The following is a 20,926-nucleotide window of genomic DNA, read 5'->3' as shown; positions in this document are numbered from 1 at the left end:
GGGTGCAAAGGAGCAAAATAAATAACTAAATAAATACAGTAGGGGAAGAGGTAGTTGTTTTGGCTAAATTATAGATGGGCTATGTACAGGTGCAGTAATCTGTGAGCTGCTCTGACAGCTGGTGCTTAAAGCTAGTGAGGGAGATAAGTGTTTCCAGTTTCAGAGATGTGAAGGAAATGTAATCATTGCCCTCACACAAGCCACTGTTTATGCTAAGGAAGCCACAGTGTGTTTAGCTAACATTCCAATCCTTGTATTCCGTGTCATATGCCAAATGGCAAGGAGTGGAATGATATTTTAACAGACTGGTACCCAGACTAACAGTGTGTTTCCATGGTACAGATGAGCATACTGAATACTGATTTGTTCATTGTGTAATGTAGCTCCAAGGCTGGGTAGAAAGGGACAAAATAACACTTACAATGCCATTGAAGACACGAGAGAAAAGTTTACAAATGTAATATGTCTGTGTCCTATATTTGTCAGAGGGACTAACAGCATTGAACGAGGGTGTGTACATAACTGTGATTGAATGCGTTTTGTGTTTGATCAAATTCAAATCTAAAAAGCAGCAGATTGAGTCCTCTTTACATTGAAACAAAAATAAGCAATGTAGAGATTGGAGAACCAACCTGGACTCAGAGCTACATGTAACATAGTAAAAGGAAATCTGTTTTCCGCCATGTAGTATGATATGTTAAGTTTCTTATGGTAGGTATTAATTTGTGGATGTCCATCATCCATTTTGTATGATATGTTCCGAATTGCAATTCGTACAATATGTTATGAATGTGCAAAGCGTATGACATGTTACGAATCCCAATTTGTTGTGGCTAACAATAATGTTAGCATTGTGGCTAACGTTAGCTAGGCTAGGCGTTAGGGTTAGGCGTTAAGGTTAGGAGTTAGGTTGAAGGGTTAAAGTTAGGGTTAGCTAACATGATAAGTAGTTGCAAAGTAGCTAAAAAGTAGTAAGTATTTGCAAAGTTACTAATTAGCTAAAATGCTAAAGTTATCCGTGATGAGATTAGGCAAACTATTAGAATTTAACAACCAGGAAATGGAGGAGCGATTTCTGCATAGTGCTTCTTTAAAGATGCACTATGCAGAAATTGCTCTGCCATTTCTTGGTTGCTAAAATTAAAAATTATAATTGTTTGCCTAATTTCAGTTTATGTAACAAAAGTCATTGTGTGGAGAGTCATTGTACCATCTAAATCGTTGTGAAATATATGTTCCATAACCAAAAATATTGTATTTTCAGCTGTTTGAAACTGGTGTACAAAACCGAAAGTAAAAAACACAAAAACTAAACTTAAGAACGAGAAGCCTAGAAATAACGGACAGAAGATCTACCTCTTACTATACTTGCATTCAAGATTTATAACGCACGTTTCTATTTGAATTTGGTCAGGTCTCCCAAAAAATTACATATTGTAGCTTTAAGTAATGTGTTTTATGTGACTATACCAAACATTACATATCATACTAACTTAGGGCCTCAGATTTACGTTTACTATGTTACATCTAGTCTATGAGACCAGGCTGACAGAACACACACATATGCGCAAACGGTCCCAATATTACGGTAAAGATACGTCAATACCTGTAATTACGGTAAGGGTTTTCAGACCAAACTAGAGGCTGACCAAGCATCAGTCATCGCTAACTGTCTAAGCGAAGAAAATGAAGCTGCCGTGGCTCTTGATCCCTCTTCTAACTTTACAGTTTTGTGGAGTTGATTTCATCGTGGCCGGATTAGGTAACAATAACGCTATGGAATATGTACATTTTTGGAGGTCTGTGCTGGACTGAAATTGCATGACCGAATTATTCTCAGGTGCTCCCATTCATCCTAGCTAGCTAGCCCAGTTAACGTTAGCTAACAAACTAAGTTAGCTTGCAAGTAGAACCAATTGGTTGCATGCGAAATAATATTTTTTTTAATTTTTGGGCAGAAATCTTAATACAATATTGGATACAGAGTTTTCCCAAGGCATCCCTTTAAAGAAGGAATTTGATTAACTGTGTGGCTCAAATTGTTACTTTAGCTAAGGTTGGTTAATGTAATGCAACAGGTCTGTCAGAGTTGTAGTAACGTTAGGTCAGATTCTGACATTTAACCTAACCTTTCCCAGCCTGGTCTCATAGACTAGATGTAACACAGTAAATGTAAATCCGACATACTAAATTAGTAAAATACAGTATGGTTACATAAGACAGAAGGTTACTTAAAGGAAAGGAGTGTGGTTGTTCGGGTGGGCATATAACGCAAATGTCAAGGAACCCAAAGGTTGCGTGTTCGAGTCTATTCATGGTCAATTTTAGCTAATTAGAAACTTTGCAACTACTTTTTAGCTACTTTGCAACTACTTAGAATGTTAGCTGACGCTAACTCTTAACCTTAACCGCCAGCTGAAGTTAACCACCTAACTAACGTTAGCCACAACAAATTGGAATACGTAACATATCATATGAATTGCAATTCGTAACATATCATACGAAATGGAGTGTCTCAGATTTATGTACAGAATAATATGAAATGCTTTGAGACCAGGTTGCCTTTCCTGACCTCAGTCTCTTCTAAATACTAGTGTGCAGCTAGCTTATCCCGTATTTACAACCCAATGCAGTGTAAGTAGCCTTTGCCACGGGATTTCAGTGTGTAAGCAATCATGCACACTGCTCTGTATTTCATTAGTCCAGCAGGAAGTGCATGCTCTTTGCCTAACAAGCTCTGTTTTATTAGATAATGGTGGCAGGTGGCAGATATACCTTGAAAAGATCACCAAAGCCACGCAACTTTACAAGCCTTGCAGCCCATACAACTGCAGTTGCCATCTCAGGTAATGCATGCAGGAGAACTGATGTTGCTCCCTATGAGAACAGTATTGCTATACAAAAGGGTTTCAGCTTTTTAACCAAAGCCGTTGGTTGCCTTGTTAGAGCAGATCCTTCATTCTTTCTCCATTGTCCTCAATCCATCCAGTGTCTTGAATGATGACCTACAACCCTTCAGAGAGGGAGTGTCTGAGGAGCTAATGGCGGACACGCTTCGTCGTGGCGTGGGCACCCATTACCAAATCATTAGTGGTAAACTGTATCGGGAACAGAACTGTATGTTCCCAGCCAGGTGAGGAAACAAAACATTCAAATTAGTCTGTGTACACATCTGAGTTTGTGTGTGCAAGTGTTTCTCATCAAGCTTAGAAATCAGACCCTGGTTTTGTATGATAATCCATTAATTAGTGGTCGATCATTTAGTAAAATGTATTATCTTTAGGCCTATATCAGTAGTGAGCTAGTTAATATGATAGTCATCATGTCTCAGCCGTCTGTCTCTCTGATTGGTTTAGGTGTAGTGGGGTGGAGCACTTCATCCTGCAGGTGATTGACAAGTTGCCAGACGTGGAGATGGTGGTGAACGTGCGGGACTACCCTCAGGTGCCAGGCTGGGTGCAGCCTATTCTGCCTGTCCTGTCTTTCAGTAAGGTCAGCTCTGCGACCATACATGTCCTCATCACACACACACAACAGTGTTGCTTGTTTATCTTATTTAGAAATGTTTTTACTTTTGTAAATGTATATATATTTGTAGGAAGTAGTAAAAGAGAGTTGTCCAATGTGATGGCATTTGTGTGTGTAAAATGAAAGTGTGTGGTGTGCATTCAGACTGCCGACTACCAGGACATCATGTATCCTGCCTGGACCTTTTGGGAGGGGGGCCCGGCGGTATGGCCCATATATCCCACTGGACTAGGACGATGGGACCTCATGAGGGATGACCTTAAAAAGTTGGTTTTGACCTCCTTGTGACACAAGGAAACACTTGTATTTTATTTATATTACCAGATAATTTTCTCTGTTATTCACAAACACTCTGTGTTAGATCGGCAGCACAGTGGCCCTGGAAGAGGAAAGAGTCCAGAGGATTCTTCAGAGGCTCCAGGACTAGTCCTGAGAGGGACCCCCTGGTCCTTCTGTCCAGAGAGGCTCCAGACCTGGTGGATGCTGAGTACACAAAGAACCAGGCCTGGAAGTCTGAGAAGGTCCGTCTGGAACTACCAATGCAAATGTCCGTGTGACAGTGGCTTGAATGCACTGAGAGCAGTGTTATGTTTTTCAACTGCAATATCAACATCAACAACTGTTCAATAGCCTCTTCTTTTTTTTCTTAGGACACACTAGGTAGACCACCAGCTAAGGAGATTCCCCTGGTGGAGCACTGTCAATACAAGTAAGAACAAGATATTATGGTGGAATTGCATTGAGCTTGGTTTTGTGTTTACAATGTTTTACATCAAGTGCATAGATGTGGCTTCACTCTCTGACACTCACTGGCATTTTCCAGGTCAGCCTGGATAAAATTAGACTAATTTAAAAATATATATATATTTTTAGCTTCAGAGATTTTTAGATTGACCGAGAAAACATGGCCCTGGTTTTCATGAGTTGAGAGGGAAACTTCCATTACCTGTTCCAAAGGTCTGTTAATTAACCCTGGTTATTTATCTTAAACCTTCAGCAATGGAATAAAACACTACAGGTGTGCATTGTCAGTTACGTTTGTACGTCAGGCCAGGGCTCCAAATCATTACCTCACCATTGTGGCCCCACCCGTTGCAGACTACCAAGGACAGGGTAACTTTTACCTTACCCTGTACACACTGTGTGATTTCTACCACAATTCCTACCTCATCAGCTGACCTCTAACCCCTCAGGTACCTGTTCAACTTCCGGGGCGTGGCGGCCAGCTTCCGCCTCAAGCACCTGTTCCTGTGTGGCTCTCTGGTCTTCCATGTAGGGGAGGAGTGGCTGGAGTTCTTCTATCCCCAGCTGCTGCCCTGGGTACACTACATGCCTGTCAAACAGGACCTCTCTGACCTCAGGTGACCTGTCTGGCTTGGCTGTGTATCATAACTGTTCAACTGTCAACCTGCTCCATGGGTAGTGTAGTGGAATATGTGGTTTGTCTAATGTCTGAATGTTCTCTGTTATATATATATAGTGATGTCCCCTTTTTCTGTCTTTCCAGGGAACTGCTACAGTTTGTGAAAGAAAACGATGACGTCGCTCAAGAGATTGCCGTTAGGTAATCTAGAAACTAGAAAAAATGGCTTTAGACTGGTTACATTAACTGTCTGCTTTCTCACAGCTTGTACAGTAGCATGCTAAATAATCAGACTATTGATATTGTTGATTTATGTTAGTTGACCAACCTCTGCCTCCAGGGGTCAGCGGTTCATCCTGGACCACCTGAGGATGGAGGACGTGTCGTGTTACTGGGAGACACTCCTCACTGAGTTTGGTGGGCTGCTCAAGTACAAACTCCAGAGGAAGACTAACTACAATCAGGTCATCCACAAGCATGGGAGGACAGAACTGTGACCGAGCCAGGGGGGTCACTCTGTATGGACTATATGGAGGCAGCTCCAGTCAATAGATAGCGGCAGATCACACTGCTTATTAATGTTCCTAATGCTGGTCTTAGAATTAGGAATTGCTGGTCTTCACATTTAGGCTGTTGTCTCCCCATAGATTCTTCATAGGGTTAGATGTAATGGAGTACCTTTTTAAAGTATTGTGTTATAGAAGATTTAGGAGCTTAAAAACGCTATAAGAAGAAAGCGGCTATTTGGGATTGAAATTACCATTGGGATTAGCACACAGAAAGAGTAGGATACTGTATATATTGGTTCTATCACACAGTTTACAGTTTGTATTTAGCAGACCTGGGTTCAAATACTGTGTAGGGTATTAGAATTACTTTCAAATATATTTGGAAGTAATTATTTAGGTATTTTTTTATTTGAAAAGACAAATAGTTGAATATTGGAATGTATTTGAAAATACGCAAATACGCTGACTCAAATACACTCCCATGCATTTAGCCCAGGCATTACATTTTTTGATGTTGAAATTAGTATTTGAAAGGGAAAGGGGGATATATAGTCAGTTGTACAACTGAATGCATTCAACTGAAATGTGTTTAATGCATTTAACCCAACCCCTCTGAAAATACAGTACTTTCAAATAATTCCAATACAAGTAGTTGATTCGGGCCACATTATTTGAAAATACTTTATTTTCTCTGTATTTACGTAACAAATTATCAAATACACATGTATTTGAACCCAGGCCTGGTATTTAGTCTTTCCATGCTCAAAATATCAGCGACTTTATGCCTCAAAAGGAACTTAGGGTAGAGGATTTATAAAGAGCTTAATAGCGTTTGCTATTAGGCGAAATCAGTTCTCACCCCACACTGAAATTGTGTGAAAAATCTATGAAATTGGTTGATTCTGGGAAATTTCATCTAAAAGCCCATTTTCCATCTGCTTTCCCATACTGCCCTCTAGTGTGTGACAGAAGCCCTGTATGCTGCTCAGGAGTTGATACTTACATCTTCCATTTTATTGCCAGTGGTCCATTCAACTACAAACACAACCAAAACACTCCTCACCTCAGAGTGTTGCCTCTGTTTAAGAAGAACAATACACTACCATTGCCATATACTGTAGCGATACGATGAAGCTTGAAACACTACATATTAAGCAGTAAATAACTACACTCAACACCAAGTGCCAATAGAACGTGATTCATTGATGTAGAATGACATGTCAAACCCACTGTCACTACACTACTTTACTTGGACCTGCCTTGGAAATGATGAGTATAAGCCACAATGGAACTGAAATTTTTAATATGTTCAAGATTTCCCATTGTAGAATGTATGTGTTAGTTCTCTGATTCTACAGCTGTGGCATACACGAATGTAAGGTACTTTGCGCTGTGTATTGTCTTGACCAAAGAGTACAAGGTGCAATGCCAAAAAACTATGTTCAGCTTGTGGTCAAAACATATGATGTGATCTTCATGGTTAGTCAGTACAATCTCTGTGCATACAATACTCTATCATGGGCAGGTTGATTCGCCTGCAAAATCGGTGGAATAGTTTTGGTTTGTCTGTTGGGCTTTAATTAATAGTAATTGATGCTATTTTTTTTGGCTTGAAACACAATGACAATGTTGTGATATGATGCAATAACAGCCTTTTGTCAATGTTTTGTTTCCTTACATTTTACATTTTTATATCGAATGTATCATTTTTAACTCTGTAATAAACCATTCAAATCAAGTAAATGCACAATTGTCTCCAATGAATGTGTATGTTTGGTCCTCCACCTGAAGGGGGTGCTCTCCAACTAAATAGCTTTAATTTACTTGCTAGCAGTTCAGGGGTGTGCCGGTGGAAATCAGCAGCAGGTAGGAAAGACAAACTACAAGGACATTTCAGAATAAATAGGTAAATACTCAGAAAACACCTTAACCGTTCAAACGTAGTCTGCGATATAACTATGCTTAGCTACGTTAGACAAATAATAGACTGTGCTTCACAAGCACGGAACTGCTGAACAAGTTCGCATACACAGCTAACGTTAGCTAGCATGATGAATTCCCTTAGCTCTTTGCTTGTTCGCATGGAACAAGATGCTTTGAGAACGTGAAGTTATGGTAAAGACATGTACCGTCTTTGGTAACCGTGTCACCTGACCTGCTCCACTTGAATGCAAACGTAACATATCTATTGTCGTTCAGTCTGCTTCATAGGATAGGTTACCCAAGTGCTCATCTTTACCTTGGGTGTTGTTGACCCATATGTCATAACAGCTGATTGTAGCTAGCCTGATAATTTCCAGCCAGTGTAGACCGTATTTATCAATGTTCCAGCAAGTGTTAAAGTTCCATTACAATAAATACCAACTCTAGAAATGTATAGTAATGTACAGTAGGTATTCTATTGTACACACTAATGACTATGCGATGTCAGATGCGGTATTAAAACAGCTGTTGTACTGTTTGTGTTTTGTCCATTTTCTCTCGTTTCCTCTGCCCAAGGGGCATTTATTTAGCAGAAGGATTAGCTGTAACATAAGTGTAACATCCTAGCTCCTGGCCATGTGTTCTCAGATCCAGCTCCCACTGTTGGTGAAGCGTTCATGATGCATCCTCCTGAACGGCCTGGGGCGTCTCCAGCCCCGTGTCAGCAGGCAGCCTCTGCCCCCCAGGGCACCCTCTGCACCAGACCACTGGGGGGTCTCCTCCAGCTAGCCATGCCATCCCTGGGCCTCCTCTTCCCCAGGGTCCATGCAGCTGACAGTGTGGCTCCTGCCCCGGTACAGATCCCCTCCCCCCTGCCCAGCCTCGTGGGCAAGCCAGAGTTCCCAGACACTGGATGGGACCGCATCAAGGATCTCTTCGACAGGGAGTAAGTTATGACCGTGACACCTCTCTCCTATTGTCTGTGGCTTAGCTGAGTAAACCCATCACCATCGGGGATCGCTCCCCATTGCTTACCTGTGCAGCAGATGAGTTTTCTAGCCTGCACTTAGTTTAGAAGGTTCCAGTTAGTTTAGAAGGTTCCAGACTTCTAGTGTAGCATAACCATCACTTGCCTTACAGGGCTTCATACATTGGCTGTCTAAAAATGCTCTGTTTGATTTTAAAGCTTGTTTTTACACCCCTTTCCTGTGCTCCCAGTGAAATGCAGAAGTATCCTGAGGAGCTCTCCAGCGTGGTGAAGAGTACCTTCGCTGCCGCCTTGGCCGGCATGATCTACGGAGGGCTGCCCGCCGCCCGGCACGCCAGGGAGAGGTTCATCCAGCTCCACCAGGCTGAGATATACCACAGCCGGGTGGAAGCTGTGGTGAGTGTCTGCGGTTGTGAATTAACAGCAGGCCATTACATACATGCAATACGATGTCAGTGCTTTTGTATACATTTCCCAAGTGCAGCAAAAGCACATTGTCTGTCAATTTAAAAAAAAAATGTTTGTCTTGTGTTGATGAAGGCTTTGTGTTGTCGTTGTTCTCCCCCAGCGTTCTGCCCATAACGCAGCCATCCGGGGCTTTGTGAGGTATGGCTGGAGGTGGAGCTGGAGAGTGGCAGCCTTCGTCACATTATTCAAGTAAACAATAACTACATGACTATTCAGTATGGGACTCTTTCCTCTGTGGCCACTATATTAGTTTGTTCTCCTGTGTTGAGTGACATTGGTTGATTCTCTCGCTCTCTGTGTGTGTGTTCTGTCAGCACTGTGAGCGCAGGCCTGTCTGTGTACAGAGATAAGTATACCCTCAGCCACTACGCAGCAGCAGGAGGTGAGTTACTTCAACACCCAAATGGAGAGGATACCTCAATGTATTATACACACCCACACTTATTCAACTACTTCACAGTAATAATTTGTAAGACATATACAGTGCCTAAGGAAAGTATTCAGACCCCTTGACTTTTTCCACATTTTGTTCAATTACAGTCTTATTCTAAAGTGTATTAAATCGTTTTTTCTTCTACACACAATAACCCATAATGACAAAGCAAAAACAGAAAACAGAAATATCACATTTACATAAGTATTCAGACCCTTTACTCAGTACTTTGTTGAAGCACTTTTGGCAGCAATTACAGCCTTGAGTCTTATTGGGTATGATGCTACAAACTTGGCACACCTGTATTTGGGGAGTTTCTCCCATTCTTCTCTGCAGATCCTCTCAAGCTCTGTCAGGTTGGATGGGGAGCGTTGCTGCACAGCTATTTACAGGTCTCTCCAGAGATGTTTGATCGTGTTCAAGTCCGGGCCACTCGGACATTCAGAGACTTGTCCCGAAGCCACTCCTGTGTTGTCTTGGCTGTGTGCTTAGGGTTGTTGTCCTGTTGGAAGTTGAACCTTTGCCCCAGTCCGAGGTCTTGAGTGCTCTGGAGCAGGTTTTCATCAAGGATCTCTCTGTACTTTGCTCCATTCATCTTTGCCTCGATCCTGACTTGTCTCCCAGTCCCTGCCTCTGAAAAACATCCCCACAGCATGATGCTCGCAAACTCCAAGCGGGCTGTCATGTGCCTTTAACTGAGGAGTGGCTTCCATCTGGCCACTCTACCATAAAGGCCTGATTGGTGGAGTGCTGCACAGATGGTTGTCCTTCTGGAAGGTTCTCCCATCGCCACAGATGAACTATGGAGCTCTGTCAAAGTGACCATTGGGTTCTTGATCACCTCCCTGACCAAGGCGCTTCTCCACCGATTGCTCAGTTTGGCCGGGCAGCCAGCTCTAGGAAGAGTTGGTGGTTCCAAACTATTTCCATTTAAGAATGGAGGCCACTGTGTTCTTGGGGACCTTCAATGCTGAATAAATGTTTTGGTACCCTTCACCAGATCTGTGCCTCGACACAATCCTGTCTCGGAGCTCTACGGACAATTATTTCGACCTCATGGCTTGGTTTTTGCACGGTCAACTGTGGGACCTTTTATATAGACAGATGTGTGCCTTTCCAAATCACAATCCTGTCTCTGAGCTCTACGGAATTAAAATTGATTAAATTTTTAAAAAAATGTCACCAATTTTCGAAATTTCAGCTAATTTGTTGAAAATGAAAAACATCTAATTTACATAAGTATTCACACCCCGTTGCTATGACACTTCAAATTGAGCTCAGGTGCATCCAATTTCCTTTGATAATCCTTGAGATGTCGCTACAACTTCATTGGAGTCCACCTGTGGCCAATTCAATTGTTTGGACATGATTTAGAAAGAAACACACCTGTCTATATAAAGTCCCACAGTTGACAGTGCTTGTCAGAGCAGAAGCAGAAGAGCAGAAGTCCAAGGAACTGTCTGTAGATTTCCGAGAGAGAATTGTGATCAGGCATATATCTGGGAAAGGGTATAAAACAATTTTCTAGAGTGTTGAAAATTTCCATGAGCACAGTGGTCTCCATTGGGAAATCTGGGTTTTATGGGAGAGTGGCCAGACGGAAGGCACTCCTGAGAAAAAGTCATATGAAAGCATGCTTGGAGTTTGCAGAAGGGCATGGTATGGTAGTGGCAGCATCATGCTATGGGGATGCTTTTCAGCAGCAGGGACTTGGGAGACTGGTAAGGATAGAGGGAACAATGAATGGAGACATACATGCAAATCCTGCTTCATTGCAAACAACCTTAGACTGGGGCAAAGATTTACGTTCCAACAGGACAATGACCCCAAGCATACAGCCAAAGCAACGCTGGAATGGCTTCAGAACAAGACTGTGAAAGTCCTTGAGTGGCCCAGACTTGAATCCCATTGACAATCTGTGGAAGTACACCGCCGCTCCCCATCTAACTTAATAGAGCTTGAAAACATCTGCAAGGAAGAATGGGAGAAAATCCCCAAATCCAGATGTACAAAGCTGATACAGACATACCCAACACGACTAAAAGCTGTAATTGCCACCAATGGTGCTTCTACAAAGTATTGGCTCAAGGGTGTTAATACTTATGTAAATGAGTCATTTCTGTATTTAATTTTCAATACATTTGCTAATTTCTAAAAACATGTTTTCACTTTGTCATTATGGGGTATTGTGTGTAGATGGGTGAGAGATTTTATTTTATTTTGAATTCAGGCTGTAACACAAAATGTCGAATAAGTCAAGGGGTATGAATACTTTCTGAAGGCACAGTAAGTGGGATTATTGTAAATGTGTGAGTATGACATTCCTGCCTGTGTGGGTTTGAGCAGCTGTGACAGGAGGCCTATTCAGGCTGAACCTGGGTCTCGGGGGACTGGTGGCAGGCACGGCCATAGGAGCAACCATGGGGTGAGATATGAGGGTTTTCAATGGCAAAATAACGGGCTAGTTTTGAACAAAGTGGTTACCTGGAGTAATAGTGTTGACAGTGGAGAAGAGGTATGAGGAGTAGTTTGAGGGAGCCAGATAGTCCAGGCTTACCCTGCAGTATGGTAAAATATGAACTATGAAGCCTGAAGGATGTCAGAAGCAAGTCTCTGGCTGCCAGCTGCGCCCCCTCCCTGCAACCCCTCTGCTTCCCAGCTGCACCCTTTACTCCTCTCCCAACCCTCCAGCCCCCCTCCCTCCCCCTAGCCATGTGCTGGGTGCCAGAGGGACTCATGTGCGTTGCAGAGGGCTGTGTTTTGGGCAGTAGAGCAGGGACAGAGGCCAAGGCAGCAGCTGCCCATTTATTTTTACCACCCCATTGTTACGCCAGCGTTTCATCTCCATCCAGCTCCCTCTATCGCTGCTGCACTAGTCCCTTCTGTCATCTCCTCTTCACCTGTCTTCTCCCTCCTTTTCCTCTCCTGTCTCTCTTCCCCCTTCCATGTCTGTCACATAGTCTTTGATTTGTATGTATATCTTATGTGTCAGTGAAGGTTTTTAGAGTAGTAATGGACTGGGTGTATGTGATCCAACATTCAAGCCATGTTGCTGTGTCTCCAGAGCGAAGCAGAGCGCTGTCCATGTCTGCCTCAGTGCCCAGCCACCTGGACCGTGTGTTTGATGTGTGCAAACAGCCCCAGGAGCACCCACAGCCTCAGCCAGGTGCAGGGGAGGGGGGAGGGAGAAATGAAAGCAGGCAGCTAATCAGATAACACATCACGCTCCAAATGTCTGCCCCTACCTCCCTCATAGTCCTGACACATGGACGAGGTGATAGGGGCGGGCCGGGTTACTAAGTGAGTGACAGCCACCACAGCCCTTCATGCTAAGCTATTTTTAGGGGGTTTGGAATGAGAGCTGTAGTCGATAACGGGAACCTGGATAGATGAAACCCTGATTGATACTCATGAGTGAAACAATTAAATGCTCAGAGAGGCAGCAACATGGCGTCCAGCTCTGAAGTTGGCCAAACTCTCTGTATTGTATAACAGTCTGAGGGTTATTGAGAGTAAGTGACAGCCACAGTGACATAATTTAATGTGACGCAGAACATTGACATGTTGGAATGAAGGTGATGTCATCTCGGCTCATGTCATCTCTTGTCAGGGTGCCGGCAGGAGTTCTGATCATCGCCATGCAGGGATTGGCGGGAGAAACGGTCCGGGAGAGGAGGAGGAGGGAGCGCAGAGAGCTGTATGAACTAAAACTGGCGGAATGGTACATTCCATGGGCATCAAAACACACACACACACACACACACTTTTTTTTACTCCTAGTATTCACTCACTTTTTCCTACCCTCAAGGAGTGCCCGTTTGCAGTTGACGGATGACCTGATTGGTGATTTGAGCAGCAGTGGGCGAATCCAGGATGTAGACCAGGACATACAGAAGATCCAGGAGCTGCTCAGTTTACCACGGAACGAGGGCGTGGCCCAGGACTCTGACAGCCATTGACAGCAGCTGAAATACTCTAACTGATACCAATCATAGCCATCCTCACAGACAGACAATGGTGGGTGAGACTTTCCTCACTTCTGAGGACATACTGGTTTCTTTTGATGTTGACTACTCTATTCTATGTTCTGTTGAATAGAAAAGAGGACCTACATATTTGCTCAACAAAATATGTATTGATGCTGAATTATGAATGACACTGTAAATGTGATGACTTTGTCTGGAACTTTGAAATGATTTCCAACATATTTAATATAAATGGCAATAATGACACAGTATCTTCAAGTCTGAAATCCACTGCATTAGTCATGACATTGTGTGCAAAGTACATGAGGCTGAGGTTGGAAGTTGTGGTCCCATTATTCAGAAGAACTCTGAGGAAAAGCACTACATTTTAGTCATTTAGCAGACGCTCTTATCCAGAGCAACTTACAGGAGCAATTAGGGTTGTGTTTTGCTCAAGCGCACATCAGATTTTTCACTTAGTCAGCTCGGGATTCAAACCAGCGACCTTTCGGTTACTGTCCCAACGCTCTGAACCGCTAGGCTGCCTGCTGCCCAGTGTGTAGGTTAAGACACAATCACATTGCCATTATGTTCAGATAATTGATCAAGCAACCGACTGCTAGGCAATTCCATGGTAATGATGCTGAGACTCCGATTTTTCACTTTAAAATGTATGCCAAACAAAAACCAATGATTGCAAAGTTAAACAAACCATAAAACTCTATGCACAAGGATGACTTAACAATTTCCATTGAACATTTTACAAAAACATTTCTTTGAACAGTGCAAATGCAAAGTTTGGTAACAGAAGAACGGTTTGTGCTGTTTGTGCCATCCTTCTGTTACCAAACTTTGCATATGCACTGTTCAAGTAAATGCATTTTGGTTAAAAAAAAGACATTTAGAATTGAAAAATTGGAGTCTCAGCATTCTGTTACCATGGAATTGACCTGCTTTATTCTTTCTTAATGACAGTGGGGCGTGTGTCTAGAAACATGAACATTGAATTACAATCTGTGTGTTTCCATGTCTGTTTGTAGGCCTGTGATGTTGGCCCCTGGGCTTGTCAGCAGCAACTAGGTCAAACATAGCCTCTGCTCCTGCTGTAAACAAGATGTGGCACACTAACAGCTGGGGCTCGGAACGCGACTCAGATTGACAACAAATAGCCAGGAGATTGGAAAGAGAGACGAGTCGTTAGTTAACACAGCTAACATTCTAATTCTACTTTTAAAGGTTTGGTCAGTGACGATCGGTTACAGCCATGTGCTTTAGTGTGTCATTAAGTTATGATTGTGTAATTCAATTCAATCATCATCTGAATGAATTACATTTCATGTCCTATCAGAGGGAGTCTGCTCAGATCAACAAGTGATGTAAGCATTATTATGCAAATTAGTTTTTGTTGAAATGTAATGCAATAGTGTCTCCTTTTGTTCCAGGGAGCTATTACTAAAGAAATGCATTCCTCTTCACCTCCCAGCGGAAGGCTAGCCTACAGTTCAAGTTTAAATAATTTGATTAGAATGGCATTAGGAATGTATGGAATTTATTTTCAGGGCACTGGGCAGCATGTTTTAGACAAAACAATGACAGGCTTTTAAAACATACAGTTGAAGTCGGAAGTTTACATACACTTAGGTTGGAGTCATTAAAACTGTTTTTTCAACCACTCCACACATTTCTTGTCAACATACTATAGTTTTGGCAAGTCGGTTAGGACATCTACTTTGTGCATGACACAAGTAATTTTCCCAACAATTGTTTACAGAGAGATTATTTCACTTATAATTCACTGTATCACAATTCCAGTGGGTCAGAAGTTTACATACACTAAGTTGAGTGTGTCTTTAAACAGCTTGGAAAATTCCAGGAAATTATGTCATGGCTTGAGAAGCTTCTGATAGGATAATTGACATAATTTGAGTCAATTGGAGGTGTACCTGTGGATGTATTTCAAGGCCTACCTTCAAACTCAGTGCCTCTTTGCTTGGCATCATGGGGAAATCAAAAGAAATCAGCCAAGACCTCAGAAAGAATTGTATACCTCCACAAGTCTGGTTCATCTTTGGGAGCAATTTCCAAATGCCTGAAAGTACCACGTCCATCTGTACAAACAATAGTACGCAAGTATAAACACCATGGGACCACGCAGCCATCATACCGCTCAGGAAGGAGATGCGTTCTGTCTCCTAGAGATGAACGGACTTTGGTGCGAAAAGTGCAAATCAATCCCAGAACAGCAGCAAATGACCTTGTGAAGATGCTGGAGGAAACAGGTACAAAAGTATCTATATCCACAGTTAAACAAGTCCTATATCGACATAACCTGAAAGGCCGCTCAGCAAGGAAGAAGCCACTGCTCTAAAACCGCCATTAAAAAAAGCCAGACTACGGTTTGCAACTGCACATGGGGACAAAGATTTTACTTTTTGGAGAAATGTCCTCTGGTCTGATGAAACAAAAATAGAACTGTTTGGCCATAATGACTATCGTTATGTTTGGAGGAAAAAGGGGGATGCTTGCAAGCTGAAGAACACCATCCCAACCGTGAAGCGGGGGGGTGCTTTGCTGCAGGAGGGACTGGTGCACTTCACAAAATAGATGGCATCACGAGGTAGGAAAATGATGTGGATATATTGAAGCAACATCAAGACATCAGTTAGGAAGTTAAAGCTTGGTCGCAAATGGGTCTTCCAAATGGACAATGACCCCAAGCATACTTCAAAAGTTGTGGCAAAATGGCTTAAAACAACAAAGTCAAGATTTTGGAGTGGCCATCACAAAGCCCTGACCTCAATCCTATAGAGAATTTGTGGGCAGAACTGAAAAAGCGTATGCGAGCAAGGAGGCCTACAAACCTGACTCTGATACACCAGACACCTGATACACCTTCTGACTTCAACTGTATTTTACTGCTGTAAAATATTTTGCTGCTGTACGTACATTGCATAGATAGTATAACATCTCTACGCCTACAGTGTGTATGTAAAGCTGTCAAAGCTAATGGGATCTCCGTATAGGGCAGGACCACTGCACCCGAAATAACATTAGAAAGGTAGGTGTCTAGAAAAGCAACCTCAGAGGTTACGTGAGAAATGCAAATGAAAACCGACCAATTTGGTGCAGTTGAAAACCTCACCACTGTTCCTTGTCTCACTGCATCAGTGTTGACATCACCATGTGTCCGCTAACAACGTTGGGTAACGGATGTAGCCTTGGTTCTCTGAGTAGTCTGTCACCAAGCGATTTATGGGAACTCCTTCTCGCGATGTGATTGAAATGCTTAATATCAAAGATGTTTAAGTGATAATGGGTGTTAAGTGATGGTTGATTAGTATGTATGTACAAGGTTCACGGTACGCTCACTTTTCTGGGTTGAGCGAGTGTGCCGTGTCCAGATTCACAGCCCTCACTGATGGTGTGGACATAACATTGAGTGTGTAGTACCTTATGAAAGTCATGGGTGTTGCCCTACTTGCAACAGCACAGATAGAGTCCAGGGAGAACCCTCTGTGCAGGGCCCATGAAGTGACCATACCCCTGGTGGAGTGTGCTACTACGCTGTCTGGAGTTGGTCTACCTGCTGCAGCATATGATTTTGACACTGCATTGGTAATCCAATGTACCAGTCTCTGCTTCAAAACAGTGCAACCTTTGAAGTTCTCCCCATAACACACAAATACTGTTCTGTTTGACAAACAGTTCTTGTTGCAGCAAGATATACATTTTGCCCGGTTAGGGCATTGAGTGCCTGCAACTCATGACTCCCTTGTGGGAAGGCGGGTGAAATGCCGCTATGATTAAGGGCTGGTTAGCATGTGATGATGAAAGCACCTTAGGTAAGAATGCTGGATTTGGCCGAAGCACTGCCTTAGAGCCATGTTCTGCTGAAGTGAGGCAGGAAGGATGGGTAGAAAGTGCATATAATTCTCCAACACGCTTGGCTTAAACAATAGCCAATAGAAAAGCAGTCTTGACTGAGAGCTCACATACACTATATATACAAAAGTATGTGGACACCCCTTCAGATTAGTGGTTTCGGCTATTTCAGCCACATCCGTTGCTGACAGGTGTATAAAATCGAGCACAAAGCCATGCGATCTCCATAGACAAACATTGGCAGTAGAATGGTCTTACTGAAGCGCTCAGTGACTTTCAACGTGGCATCATCATAGGATGCCACCTTTCCAACAAGTCAGTTCGTCAAATTTCTACCCTGCTAGAGCTGCCCCTGTCAACTGTAAGTGCTGTTATTGTGAAGTGGAAATGTCTAGAAGCAACAATGGCTCAGCTGCAAAGTGGTAGGCCACACAAGCTGACAGAACAGGACCGCCGAGTGCTGAAGTGCATAGCGTGTAAAAATCAGTTTCATGAAATGGGTTTCCATGGCCGAGCAGCTCACACAAGCCTAAGATCACCATGCTCAATGCCAAACTTCGGCTGGAGTGGTGTAAAGCTCGCCACCATTGGACTCTGGAGCAGTGGAAACGCGTTCTCTGGAGTGATGAATCACGCTTCACCATCTGGAAGTCTGACGGATGCATCTAGGCTTGGCGGATGCAAGGAGAATGCTACCTGCCCCAATACATAGTGCCAACTGTAAAGTTTGGTGTTGGAGGAATAATGATCTGGGGCTGTTTTTCATGGTTCGGGCTAGGCCCCTTAGTTCCAGTGAAGGGAAATCCTAACGTTACAGCATACAATGAAATTCTAAATGATCCCGTGCTTCCATCTTTGTGGCAACAGTTGGGGAAGGCCCTTTCCTGTTTCTGCTTGACAATGCCCCCGTGCACAAAGCGAGTTCCATACAGAAATGGATTGTCAAGATCGGTTTGGAAGAACTTGACTGCCCTGCACAGAACCCTGACCTTAACCCCACTGAACACCCATCAATTGGAACACCGACTGCGAGCCAGGCCTAATCGTCCAACATCAGTGCCTGACCTCACTAATGCTCTTTTGGCTGAATGGAAGCAAGTCTCTGCAGTAATGTTCCAGCATCTAGTGGAAAGCCTTCCCAGATTAGTGGAGGCTATTATAGCAGCAAAGGGGGAACCAACTCCATATTAATGCCCACGATTTTGGAATGAGATGTTCAGCCAGCAGGTGTCCACATACCTTTGGTCATGTAGTGTAGCTCAAGTGAAGACAGGGGCTCAAATTGTGGGCTCATAAGTGATCATAGGACAAGATCTAACGCCCATGACGGTATTGAAGGAGAATTGGAGAGCCGTAGCCCGTGGGCACCTTTTAATGAATTGTAATTCTAGAATGCCCCTGATGATGCACCCGCAATCTGGCCATGACCCATAAAGATGGCTGCCATATACACTTTTAAAGTATACTGAACAAAAATTACAACGCAACAATTTCAACGATTTTACTGAGTTCATATAAGGAAATCAGTCAAGTAAAATACATGAATTAGGCACTAATCTATGGATTTCACATGACTGGGCAGGGGCGCAGCCATGGGTGGGCCTGGGAGGGCATAGGCCTACCCACTGGGAAGCCAGGCCCAGCCAATCAGAATGAGTTTTTCCACACAAAAGGGCTTTATTACAGACAGAAATACTCCTCAGTTTCATCAAGCTGGATGTAGAGTTCCTGGCTGGCATGGTTACATGTGGTCTGCGGTTGTAAGACCGATTCGACATACTGCAAAATTCTCTAAAACAAAGTTGGAGGCGGTTTATGGTAGATACATTTAAAAAAAATCTCTGCCAACAGCTCTGGTTGACATTCCTGCAGTCAGCATGCCAGTTGCGCGCTCCCTCAAAACTTGAGACATCTGTGGCATTGTGTTGTGTGACAAAACTGCACATTTAAGAGTGACATTTTATTGTCCCCAGTACAAGGTACACCTGTGTAATGATCATGCTGTTTAGTCACCTTCTTGATGTGCCACACCTGTCAGGTGGATGGTTTATCTTGGCAAAGGAGAAATGCTCAATAACAGGGATGCAAAAGAATTTGTGCACAAAATGTGAGAAATAAGCTTTTTGTGCGTATGGAACATTTCTGGCATCTTTTATTTCTGCTCATGAAACATGGGATCAACACTTCAGTATAGATGGGGACTTCCCTACAGACATAAGCTACTGGAGAAAAGTCAAATTACAGAAAAAATTCCACTTGTAGGTATACAGCGTAGAGGATGCCCTGGCAGCCTGAATTGTATCAATTACCAAGCATGGCAACACTGCAGCTACAAGGCAGTCACTTCCAGGGGCCACACCCACAACTTCAGTATGCTGGGTTAGGGTTCCAAAGCTTGCCGTTCGCTTGTGACAGGAGGTCCTTTCGAAGAGGGAAATCTCATGGTTGGGAGGTTGTCAGCTGTACAAGGTCTGAAAACCAGTGATGATGTGGCCAATGTGGATCAACTAGTAGAACTGACGCGCTCTTGAGACTGCTCCCTCAGGTCTTGAGGAAGATCAAAGGAATTGGTGGAAATGCATACAGCAGCCCACTATATCCTCCAGTCATAAGGATAAGGACCTCCACTATTCTGCCTGATTCTCAACCACCGACAGGTGTATTGCTCTGAGGGATGTAAGGTGTCTGTTTGCCCAAAGCAGTAGCTCCCTTGCTATCTGCTGCAGTGCCATAGACCTCAGTCCGCGCTGGTGGTTGATGTGTGCAACCACTGTTAAGTCCGTATCAGTACATGTTGTCCTATAGTACTGGGAGGAAGTGCCGGAGTACAAGGTGAACCGCATTGAGCTCCAGTATGTTGATGTGAGCTGTTGTCCATGGTGCTGACCATACACCATGGACCCCTGACTAGTTCAAGGCTGCTCCTCATCCCTGTAGGGAGACGTCTGTGGTCAAAGTCACCCTGTTGTAAACTGTGCCTAGGAGAACTCCACTGGCAGGTCGAAGTGCTAGGCGCCACCATTGTATTGCTCTTCAGCAACTCATTGAAATTGTCAGCTTTTTGTGTTTGTCTCTTCTGGGACATAGATAGTGTCTGTTGTACCAGCGCTGTATTGGCCACATGTGGATCAAGCCCAACTGTACAACATGGACTGCAGCAGCTAGGAGGCATAGGAGCCTCTGGCTCTCTAGTGCTGTCACCTGTTTTCTCAGTTTGAATGTTGAAAGGCAATTTGGCAACGACACCACTCTTTCTGGAAAGAGTGTTGCTCACATGATTTGAGTGTACAGTGTCAAGCCCAGGAAGTGCACACACTGAGTGGGGACCAGATAAATCTTTTCCAAGTTAATTCTTAGTTCCAACTCGGAGAGGTGATGTGAGACCATGGATGTGTGTGCCAAAGCTTGGCTTTGTGACCCTGCACATATTATCCAATCGTCTAAGTAGTTCACAGAACCCTGACTCCTGCATGGCGAAAAGGGGCTAGCGCTGCGCTTATGCACTTTGTGAGAATGCGAGGCGCGAGTGAAAGGCCAAAGGGTAGAATGAAAAAATGGAAAACACGTTTTCGAAGGCAAATCTCAGGTATTTTCTGTGTGCAGGTAGAATGGGGATATGAAAGTATGCGTCTTTCAGGTCCACTGTTGTGAACCAATCACCTGGTTTTACTGACTGAAGGATGGTTTTGATTGGAAGCATTTTGAAGGGAAGTGCTGAAAGATGATGACTCAGACACCTTAGGTCCAGGATCAGACCGAGGCCTCTGCCCTTTTTTGCCACCAGAAAATAGATTTGAGTAGAAGCTGCAGTTTTGTTGCTCTGATTCTACCTCTTCGATTGCATGCTTTTCCAGGAGGAAACACATT

The 20,926-nt window shown here is 43.5% G+C and overlaps 2 protein-coding genes across 5 annotated transcripts; both read left to right on the top strand.

The window, feature by feature from the left end:
* The first annotated feature begins 1,618 nt into the window (after positions 1–1,618).
* On the top strand, positions 1,619–6,043 carry poglut1 (protein O-glucosyltransferase 1). Its single transcript, XM_071329699.1, has 10 exons — positions 1,619–1,762; positions 2,750–2,846; positions 2,990–3,133; positions 3,357–3,492; positions 3,673–3,794; positions 3,890–4,049; positions 4,179–4,237; positions 4,722–4,889; positions 5,036–5,092; positions 5,232–6,043. Exons 1-10 carry the CDS (start codon positions 1,687–1,689, stop codon positions 5,386–5,388), a joined length of 1,176 nt encoding a protein of 391 aa, XP_071185800.1. The 5' UTR covers positions 1,619–1,686; the 3' UTR covers positions 5,389–6,043.
* A 1,147-nt stretch (positions 6,044–7,190) lies between these two features.
* Positions 7,191–14,852, top strand: LOC139532280 (complex I assembly factor TIMMDC1, mitochondrial-like). Of its 4 annotated transcripts, none has more exons than XR_011666532.1 (9): positions 7,191–7,306; positions 7,972–8,269; positions 8,542–8,707; positions 8,880–8,968; positions 9,094–9,161; positions 11,559–11,637; positions 12,823–12,933; positions 13,021–13,229; positions 14,218–14,852. XR_011666532.1 is itself a non-coding variant. In XM_071329697.1 (8 exons), the coding sequence occupies exons 2-8, from the start codon at positions 8,001–8,003 to the stop codon at positions 13,169–13,171; spliced, it is 933 nt and encodes a 310-aa protein (XP_071185798.1). In that variant the 5' UTR covers positions 7,191–7,306; positions 7,972–8,000; the 3' UTR covers positions 13,172–13,449. The 4 variants fall into 4 exon arrangements, 2 of the variants coding, with proteins under 2 accessions (XP_071185798.1, XP_071185799.1); XR_011666533.1 differs by having other exon boundaries at positions 7,206–7,266; XM_071329697.1 differs by lacking the exon at positions 14,218–14,852 and having other exon boundaries at positions 13,021–13,449.
* Positions 14,853–20,926: the final 6,074 nt, after the last annotated feature.

Source organism: Salvelinus alpinus, chromosome 10 (assembly GCF_045679555.1).
Source record: "Salvelinus alpinus chromosome 10, SLU_Salpinus.1, whole genome shotgun sequence".
NCBI lineage: Eukaryota > Metazoa > Chordata > Actinopteri > Salmoniformes > Salmonidae > Salvelinus > Salvelinus alpinus.
The sequence above is the reverse complement of the archived record's forward strand: the minus strand, read 5'-3'. Positions and strand labels throughout refer to the sequence as shown.